Raw genomic sequence first — 10,363 nt, 5'->3', positions numbered from 1 at the left:
GGGTTGATAATGACTTGCACACTCCCACTGGGCAACTAGCCCAGCTGCTTTGTTATCATGAAACACACACAAAAAAAGAACATCCCAACCCATCATCCAAGCCTCAGAACGTGGCTGGAAGATTTTGGAGGAGGGGTTCACTCATGATATACATGCAACAAACTCTATGGGAGTGAAAGTTGGAATACAGGGGGCTGGACTAGTTTATCGTGACTTGATGATGTGTTGTAAGGTATTGGAACTCACCCCCTCTCTCACCTTGGCTCAACATTCAATTTAGAGTAAAAATCAGCCTCTTCTAGCAGATAGCATGTCTGCTGGCCCAAGAAGCAGGAGACCCGAGTGCTAGGTCCCACTTTACCCAGAGAAGATATGAGTCTACACCTCCGACTTCCCTAATACAGTGCTCACACCACCAGGACAAAAGTCAGGCATTATGCATGCACTTAGAATCATAGAAAACACTTAAACCCAGAAAACATTTCGCACTTCTCCAACCATCCTGAAGTTAAACCCCTAACTGGTCAAATGAGGGAGATATGTGGGGCCAGCAGGAAGAATCCAAACTAGATGTGTGCCTCAGCAGAACTGTACTGCTCTGAAAATGTGCAGGTGTGGGGCTGTAGCATGAACTGTAGCTCCAAACAGGGCAGGAACTTCTCCACTGCTTCCCTTCAACTGGTTATTTAAGTACAAGGGGCAGCAGCACAGCTTCAGTTAACCACCCCCACACCTGTGATTGGACCCATAGCCCCAGACAACATTGTGCTAAGATGCTGTATTACTCTGCACCCTCTGAATGGAAAGCTTAACAAGGCCCTGAGAGTGGACAGACTTGTCCTGCAAAGAGATAAGCTGCTTCTAGTTCATCATTTAAGTGTGCAGAGATAGGGTTCTGCAGGCTATCAGGCAAGCAGTACATGGCGAGGTAGGTTTGTGGGACTGTGTATGGGGTTGAGAGGAGGTTATCTATGGGAATGAGATGAAGGTGAGCCATGGAATCAAAGGGTGTTGTGGGGCAGGAGACATGGAAATTGGAAGTAAGAAATTTCCATTCTTGCCCATCTGTGCTGTTCAAAGCATATGCATAAGTATGAGAAATGATATCACATTTCCCATAGTATTTTCTTTTGTTTTCTGTCCTGCTCTGAACTCTTTCAACAGAACCCCAACCAAATCAGGTCTCCAAAAGTTCACAGATTTTATTAACGAATGTATCCAAAGGAAAGAAGGGGGAAAGGGAACCAACTCTTTCCAGAGGGCATCTGTAAGATCTGTAACACTAATATGTGCTAAAATTCATAAATACAAAATGTTGGTGCAGGTTTGTGGGCGTGGGTCATTATTTACATGTTGTGACAAGCTGCTGGCTTGCTTTTGTGAAACAACATTACAAGGGCCATTACAGGGCCCCATGTTTGTCTATGTGCTGCTGCCACCACTGCTTTTTCCAGAAGTCCCAGTCTTCTGCAGCCGGCTAGTGCTTGGTTGTCGAGGCATCCTTTGAGCAGATCCTTCCCGACTGCTCCGTTCCGCCAGCGCCTGGGCTCCACCCACTGCAGAACTGGTTTTATTTCTCCCTGGATGGACAAATAAACATGTTAACTTTAGCATCCCAATCTCACATCATGATCATGTTGCACCCACGCTGCTAGTGTTCCTCGAGACTTCGTGCAGTAGGTAAGATTCCATTAGATGTTGCAAATTAATCCAGCATCCAATGTAGGTAGGCAACTCATGAGCTGTAACTGAATTGATGTCAGGTAGCATAAATCCAAATCCAACTGCAGCAGTGGCACTGAATCATATTCAGCAGAATTGGTTTCACCAAGAAAATTGCACAAATGGCTTTGTTCTTTAAGTGAGATTGGTTGTATGTGATTGCACAGGAACACCAGCATTGGAAATGGCAACTTAGGAAGAATTTAAAGAGCATCTAACATGTCATAATTGGGATATAAGCCAACGTCCCCGAGTCCATGCCTCTGCAGTCCACAGTCACAGAGTCATGCTGAAATCCCTCTTGTTCAAGGCACTTTGTTAAAGACCTCTCAGCTCCTGGGAGCTTTCTGATTGTTCTATTGAGCTTTCTGGCAGTTTGGGGGCTTACATTTATTGCATGGCTGCAGTGAGGCACCACTGAACGTTCATTATAAATACAGTGTTGCATTTGGGCTGTTGTTTCCCTGTCTCAGATATTGAGAGGTGTTGCAAGATCAATGGCTACACAATGTACAGTAGCCTCCCTTGATGTCATTTGGAATGAATCCTGTTTGTATTGCCAATCGGACAGGGAACTGTAGAAACTTTATTCCACTGTTGCGATACTTACCAAAAAAGTCTTTCCTACATGGGAACATTGCTGTTCCCTGAAAGCCACTATGCCAACAGCTTGCTGCACTAGAAAAAACACTCTGATGGCTTCCAAGGAACAAAAATGTAAGTGGCCCATTTGCATTGGTATGCACTCTGACAAACAGGGAGAACAAACCCAGCAAATGCATTCACTGGTCTCAGACATGTCAGTTGCTCTTTAAGAAAAATGTATTATTGTAGACTTATTATCTACCAGCAGTTATCAGCCCAAAGCCAGCCAAACAGCCTTGCAATTTTTCTTCTTAGCCCAAGCTCAAAAGCACTTAAGCAACTTTACTAATGCAAGTGCTGTCAATGGAAGCACACAGACTGTACAGAGGAGAAATGTAACCTTATCCCATTTGAGCCAAAAACAAACTGACAGCAACAATTAAACACCAGGGTTTGCTATTTGCCTTTTGGCAATCCAATAGATGTTTGTATGTGTAAACACCATCTTCCCTCAAATGCATCCAGCCAGCAGGACTAAGTCCCTCCTTTGCTTAGGCACATGACAGCATGTGTATCAAGCCATGTGCATATACAAAATGAGGATCTGAGCACACAAGGCTGGTATAACTAGCTGCTATTGGGAATTGGGCCTTTCATCTTCTGATTTTATATAAATCTATTGTGGAGAAAGGAAGGATCGCTTTGAAGATACAAGTGGTGTGTGTGCCTTCAACCCTCCTCTCCCGAAGCCAGTATTAAAAACCCACGTTGATTACAACAGGTAGGACCAGGCCATACACCCAAGATGAGGGGTAAGACATGCACTTTTCCTTTACCATCTGCATTAAAACAGTATTTCATAATTAAGGAAATCAGTGCATATTAGTGTAAACCACAAAAGGAAGTTATGTCAAATAGCTTCCTCACACAGCAATGAAAATAATAAGGATTGTGCCAAAAGGCCCTTCCCAGACAGTCATTTGGGCATGCAATGTTCAGTGTATGCTTGGTGGTTTGTCGTTTAATGGTTTGTGTGTCCCCTCCAAATCAGCTCAGACTAAACATCCATTTTAAAACCACAGATACAAAGATGCACTACCTCAGGCTTTTAGTTTTTCCCCTCAAGGAGTATTGCAATGGCTTTAAACCTCAGCTTTTGTTTCACTTGACAGATAGAGATGTATCTCTAAGACCACCTCTAGCAACAGCTGGGCCCCAAGAAGCTAGGAATATTTATGAAGGGAGCAGCTGCTGGTTTCTTCACTTCTTCTATATTAGTGCAGACAGGAGGCTGGCGAGGCTATGAGGTGCTAGAAAGGAATATGCAGGGTATGTAGAGTAGGAAGAGACAGGCTTACAAAAGTGAATGAGGACCCATGGGAGACTGCCACACCACCATCTCCAGGTGCTTTTTAGCTGTCGACAGCACTGTTCTCTTCATCTCTCCTCTGCCCAGCCTATTAGTGGCCCTCACTCAGGGGATTATGTACTTTTCACTCTTTAGTGGCAGCAAGGACAGTTCATGTTTGATACCTAGAAAGATACCAAGATCTGTTTCTAAGCACCTAAAGGAAGACAAGCATTAAGGAATGGCCAAACATGGAATTGTCAGGAGAAAGTCATGTTTAACCAAGCTGGTTGCCTTCTATGACAAGGTGAAAGGGTTTGTGGATGCAGAGAGAGCAGTGGATGTGATACACTGCAGATTTAGCAAGGTTTTTGCAATGGGAGATAGCTTCATTCTTGACACTAAACTAAGGAAAACACAGGCTAGCTGAAACTTAAGGCAGGTGAGTAACTGGATCATTGTGTTCCAAAAGGAAATAATGGCTCAAAGTCAAACAGGGAGCAGGTACCATATGACGTTCCCTGGTGGTCTATCCTGGCTGTGGTACTGTTCCAATATTTTAATCACTTGGGGGTAAATTGAACACACACTTTTTAAATTTACAGATAGCCCCAGACTGGGTGGAGTTAGCTGACGCTACAGAGGACAGGATAAAGATCAATACAACTCTGATTTATTAATAAGATGATTTTTCCAATCTATTGGGTTAAATTCAATAAGGACAAGTGCAAAGTGTCATGTGCAAATCATGGGAAGGGAAGCAAGTCTTCCATTCTATTCAACACTGGTACAGTCTCATCTGGACTGGAGCACTATGTTCAGTGGTGGGCACTGCCCTTCAAGAAGGAAGTGGACAGACTGGAAAGAGTCCAGAGGAAAGCAGCAAAAAAATGATCAGAGGTCTAGAAATTATGGTAGATGAGGAAAGGTGGCAAGAACTGAGACCACTTAGTTTCGAGACGAGTGAGGGAGATTTGATAGTAGGTCTTCAAATAAAAGGGCTATTTATTAAGGATGGTTGGCGATTAATTGTTTTCTGTGCTCACAGGAAACAGAATAAGAAGAAATGAGTTGAAACTGCAGTAAGTTTCAGTTGGATATTAGGAAGAATGCTCTAAATATGGGGGTGAATACACACGGCAACAGGGAGCGTGTGGAATCTCCCTTTCTGGACACTCTTAAGTATAAGTTTGACAGCTCTTTGTTGGGATGGTTCAGGCAGGGATATTTCTGCTTTACAGCAAGCTGCTGGATCAAATGACCTCCTGGGGACCCCATTTCTTTATGATTCTCTAAAGGGAAAAACCGCAGCTTCCAAATCTGCCTTCATTTCTCAACTGCTGCTGCTCTTATGCCTGCCTGTAACAAGCTGAGGAAGCAGACACAACGCTTGGAACAATCCAGCCAATTTCAGACCCCAAGTTAACAGGCTCCTTGGTGCAGCTCCTTACTCGAGTCCCTCTGCCAGCACATGGGGGCTCAGTTACATGCTTCTGTATCTTAAAGAGTATTCCATGCCTTGGTGTTGCATGAGACCCACACAAACATCATCAGGCAGGCACTGGCCCTAGTCAGCATCAGAGCAGTCACCCTGATTATAATAGCAGGCCTTGAAAGGGCACAGACACGGATGAAAGGGCACAGCCTTGCAGCCATTCTTCCTCTCCTTTCAGTTTTTATATTAGTCGTTCCTGACAGCACTAAGAGGCAGCAGCTGATTCCAAATAGATACCGCACCCTTGATAGATCTATATTTCAGGCTGTATAAGTACGCCACAGATTGAAGAGTGGTGAAAGGGGGGCTGCTCCTTATCAAGTATGCCACAGAACAAAGATGTTAAACTTATGGCCTGTGAGCTGGTTCTGGCCCTTGGAGCTACGTTGTGTGACCCAAGGGGCTCAGAGGGGCCAGGAATTTGGGGACACAGCTTGCCACCAAAATCAGAGCAAAGAACCCTATTGGTGACAGATGTGGGCAGCTGGAAGGGAGTAGCAATGGCTGCACTAACCTCTGTGGCTGCTACTGCCACATCCAGATCTGGCTCATGAGGGAGACCTGGGGTCCACATCTAACCTAAGTGCAAAGTGAGTTTGACACCCCTGCCACAGAAAACTGCTGGTACCAGTCCAGAGACTGGTACCATGGCAGGATTCACTTTAACTGAGCAGCGAAGCTCTGGTCTGTCCCCAAGTACGGGTGACAGGAACATGGAACAAGGAACAGTAGTGACTGCAGAGCAGTCTGAAGCCTGCCTGTTCAGTGTCAGCCATAACACATGATGAGCTGCAAGCAGCACTTTGGTTCCCAGATTGTCTGTGAACATGGCCTCGTGCTCTTCCCATGCTGACTGTGAACATGTACGCAGTGAGATGAGAAACTCACTGTTCTCAGTGCTGCATCCCTGTGAGGATAACCCAGGGAATAATACCACTTGCCAACGTTCTCTACAAATACGGTTTAAAGGCAATGGCACAACTGTGAGACTAACTCAAAGACAGAAGCAACTGTTAGATATTCTTTAAGTGGACACACGAAATGAATGCGACTGAGCTGCCAAACTCCTACAAGTCCCGTATCTAAATTCTTATCAGATAGCTCTTGCTTTTGTAAACACAGATAACACCTAGATCTGATCTTTGTGCCTTTATTGGACAAATATGCAAAAGAAGAAACTGATGCTAGTTTGATTTGAAACACTGGTTGGATTGGAAAGGAAAAGGTGTCCTTGCCCATTAGCTTAAATCCTGGGGCCTAGCTGAAAAGGAAGTGGTTGAATTCCTCTCCATTTGCAGGCCATGTGAGCAGACTCAGCAGGCCATGCTCTTCTGCTCTCCTGGTCGCTCCTCCCCTTCTCTCAGCAATCTTCTGGGAGCTCTTGGGCAGGGGATTTACCCTTTCTTGGGACTTTCGGCACAATTTATGGGTCTAAACCAAAATGGCAGTGAGATTAATGTATTATTTAGAGAACTCTCAAACTAGGCTCAGGAACATTGGAGCCCTCTAGTCCTCTAGCCAAAGCCCTACGTGATGATTTATGGTCCTCTGTAACATCTGGCGAGTTACCTGCCTGAGCAAAGTCCACAGCACTAAAATTAGGGAACTTCCCAGGTGCAACCAGAAGGAAAGTACCTTGCTCACAGCTCTGCACTAAGCTGTTACTGCAGAGGTCTCTGTATCTGTGGGCATCCATTCCAATCAGCCCAGAAAGTAAAAACTTGGCAAAAAGACATTTAAAATACAGCCGCTGTTGTCACTGCCAGACAGCATTGCCCTCCTGCCTAACAGCCGCTTGTGACTAAAAGCAGAACATATACCAGAGGAAAGGAAGAAAAGGTAGGAAACAGCAGAGTGAACCGTATGGTCAACCTGCCTCTGCAGTCTCTGGGAGAAGATGAAGCTAGCAACCTCCCAGTCTATAGGCCTAAGGAGCAAGGGGGTTGGGGGCAGGGCAATGACCCCATATTGCTGTATAAGAAGTCACATAGCTACATTCTTCTGAAAGGCAACAGAAACAAAACATGATTTTCTGGTTGAACTAGATCAGGTTCCCAGAAGGTGCAGACACAAGATCTTTATCCTTTTGGAAGGCTTTTGAAGCAGGTCTTAGAGGGATTTTCCAAAGCACCTAGGAAAATAACTTCCAATGATTTCAACAAGCACCTCTCCCAACCTTCAGTACTTTAATATGGCCATATGTACAGAAGGTTTTATCTCCGTGAAATATAGACAGATGTGGGAACTTAAGGATAGCTTTAAATTATATTCTAATAATAATAATGGGATCTTTAAACATCTAAGTGTGCCCCTCATCATTCTGCTGGGAAAACACATAACTCTGCTAGTTTTAAGTGAAGGTCTATTATCACTTCAAGCAAGAATTGTGGATGTGGTTTTAAACTCATCTTTTCTTCTTGGGGCCCCGTTAATATATTGAAGTCAACTATAAACACTCATCTTGTTCACTCTCTTAGCTAAAGTGATGCCACCAAAGATGACAGAGAAATAGGCAGTGTCCTAAGGACTTAGAGGGAATAGGTGTATTAACCTGGGATCTTAAACAAGGCCTTACAGGTTCTTTTAAAAGTTGGAAAAAGTTTAAGACCTCTCATTTTTTTAACTGAGAAGTTAATGGAGACCGGGTCTTTTCACAGACATGTGGTAAATTATCTACTAGGTGCCCCTTAATTAATGATTAACAGAGAGGAAAAAAAATCAAAATCAAGAATTATAATTCTATTGAAGTGATGTTGTTGTTGTGATGGTCCAGAAAATAAATTGGAGAGGCAAGGAATTTTGTAGGTGATATCTTTTTTTGGACTACCTGCATGGTTGGGACAGACTCAGACAAGCTTTCAAAGTCCTTGCTTCAAGACTTTAGCAATGTAATATATTCTATAATTCCAGAGATTAGATTAGTTTTATGTACCACTCTGTTTTTAAGTTACAAAGAAATTCAATTTCACTCTAATATGTATCTATTTTATACAAGAAGCTTTTTTTCACTACCAATACTTTCAAGATCTTCTCAGGAAATTGTGAGCTCCCCTTCCTACAGACCAGAAGGCTCTGCTGCTAGACAGAGAGAAACCATGTCTCTTATTTGGCAGCAATCTCGGACAGTGCTAATAACCAAACAGTATGTCTGTTTTGCTCAACATAGTAATTATTCATGTTGTCTCAAGAACTGTTGGATGAGGAAGCGGAGAAAATGGATACAATACTGTCCTTGCCAAAGGCATCCGCTTTTCACTTCAGGTCCTTATCCAGTTTGGAACATACCTTCATGCTAATCACACTGCGGCTGGTTAAAAAGGTAGGGTTTGCCCTAAGCCTGAAAGATGGACTAAGCAGCACTTTATAAATTATAACGATCACACCCACTGCAGCAATGAGATGCAATGCTCTTCTCCAGCCAAGTTCATTGCTGAAGATTAAATCTCGTTTGGTGTGCTCACCTCAGCCTTCCTCCCAGTAGTGAAGATGGATTTCCCTGTCTTTAATATCCATAGAGCAGTATACATCAGACAGACAGATGGTGAAAACTTTTTCTGCATTTTCTAGGCCAGAAACCAGGCAGGTAGTGAGGGTTAATCTCAATGTGTCTAAAGAAACTAAGTTTACATGATCTTCTGGACTCAATGATCTTCCAAGGTCCCTTCCAGCCCTCATGTCTATGAAATCTATAAATTTTGGCTTAGCTGGGCTACCAGCCAGCCCACAGCTTTGCTAATACTTCATGATGGAAGATACTGAACAATGGACTTTCACCACAATTTTTGACCAGAACCATGCCTGGGGGAAGACCCCAACTTCACACAGATGCAAGTGTCTTCCACAGAGGTAGAAAATGAGTTCAGCTAAGCTTGGAAAGGCCTCATTCAAAAGCTTGGTGTACGGATCGGCATATGTGCACAACATTAAGATGCAGAACTTGAACAGAATTGGGTTGTTCCCTCCAACTGTGCTGCTAATTATTCTACTTGTAATGCTGCTGAACTACACATTGAGACACTTGCCTCATGGACCATTTTTTAAACTCTTTAGAACCCAACACACCTAGAAAGGAAGAGAAGAACGTGAAGTTGAGTTACAAAGCAAGGAATCCCATGGCCTTAGGTTCTACGAAGATTGAATGCTGATGACACAAGAATTTCTGCTGTTCTGTGGCTGAAAAGACATTGTCTGAGACTCCCACAGCGGGGGTTGCAGAAGGAAATCAAGAAAGAGTGGCTGGTTGTGTTTTTTTAAACTTTGGGAAAGTCTTTTTTGTTCATATTTTGATGAGGAGGCAATTCCACATGGCCTAAGGCAGGAAGAGGGCTCACTCCTTTTGGGCTGCAGCCAACAGAACTGATGAACATTCCCCCCAAAAAGGTATGCTGAGATCAAGGTGGATTAAAAAAAAAAAAAAAAATCAATGATTTTTTAATTTTAAATCAGATTTTTTTATTTAATTTTTAAAATTTGTTAAGATGCTTTAAAAAAAAAAAACACCCTACATAAAGATAGTTTTAATTTATGTTAGAGCTCAGAGAAATCATCATGTAATAGGGGTTATAACGTCTAATTGTATACTATTTGAGACAATATATTCATGTAACTTTTTTTTTTAGAAAAGTTTTATAAATATGTCATAACAGGTCATGGACTATATTAGGGGCCCAATTTGATGGGGTTCCCAGAGGGTCCTCTATAGATTAGTAAAGAAAAACACTCTACCCAATGGAATTTGGTGCTCAGTCTAAGAGATTTCATAGATTTCATAGACATTAGGGCTGGAAGGGAACTCGGAAGATCATCAAGTCCAGCCCCCTGCCCGAAGGGCAGGAAGTCAGCTGGGGTCGTAGGATCCCAGCAAGATAAGCATCCAATTTGCTCTTGAAGGCGTTCAATGTAGGTGCTTGAACCACCTTTGATGGCAGGCTGTTTCCAGACCTTGGGGGCTTGGACAGTAAAGAAATTCTTCCTTATGTCCAGCCTGAAACAGTCTTGTAGTAGATCATGACCGTTCGACCTCATCATCCTTTGGGGCGCTCTGGTGAACAAACATTCCCCCAGGTACTGGTGGTCACCCCAATAAACTTATAGGTGGCCATCAGATCACCCCTGAGCCTGCACTTTTCTAGGTTAAAGAGCCCGATGGCTCTCAGGCTGTCGTCGTAAGGTCTGCTTTCCTGACCTCTGATCATGCGCATGGCTCTTCTCTG

At 43.4% G+C, this 10,363-nt stretch overlaps 1 protein-coding gene across 2 annotated transcripts in view; it reads right to left on the bottom strand.

The window, feature by feature from the left end:
* Positions 1-1,169: 1,169 nt before the first annotated feature.
* The window catches only part of MZT2B (mitotic spindle organizing protein 2B), a 28,604-nt gene continuing 19,410 nt past the window's right edge, over positions 1,170-10,363 (bottom strand). For both annotated transcript variants that reach the window (XM_019533220.1, XM_019533221.1), the window contains exon 4: positions 1,170-1,580. In XM_019533220.1, the coding sequence (XP_019388765.1) occupies positions 1,423-1,580 (158 nt within the window). In that variant the 3' untranslated portion in view covers positions 1,170-1,422. The remainder of the gene's footprint in view (positions 1,581-10,363) is intronic.

This window comes from Crocodylus porosus, unplaced genomic scaffold (genome assembly GCF_001723895.1).
Source record: "Crocodylus porosus isolate Cpor-Errol unplaced genomic scaffold, CroPor_comp1, whole genome shotgun sequence".
Taxonomy (NCBI): domain Eukaryota; kingdom Metazoa; phylum Chordata; order Crocodylia; family Crocodylidae; genus Crocodylus; species Crocodylus porosus.
This window is presented reverse-complemented; position numbering and strand designations above follow the sequence as displayed.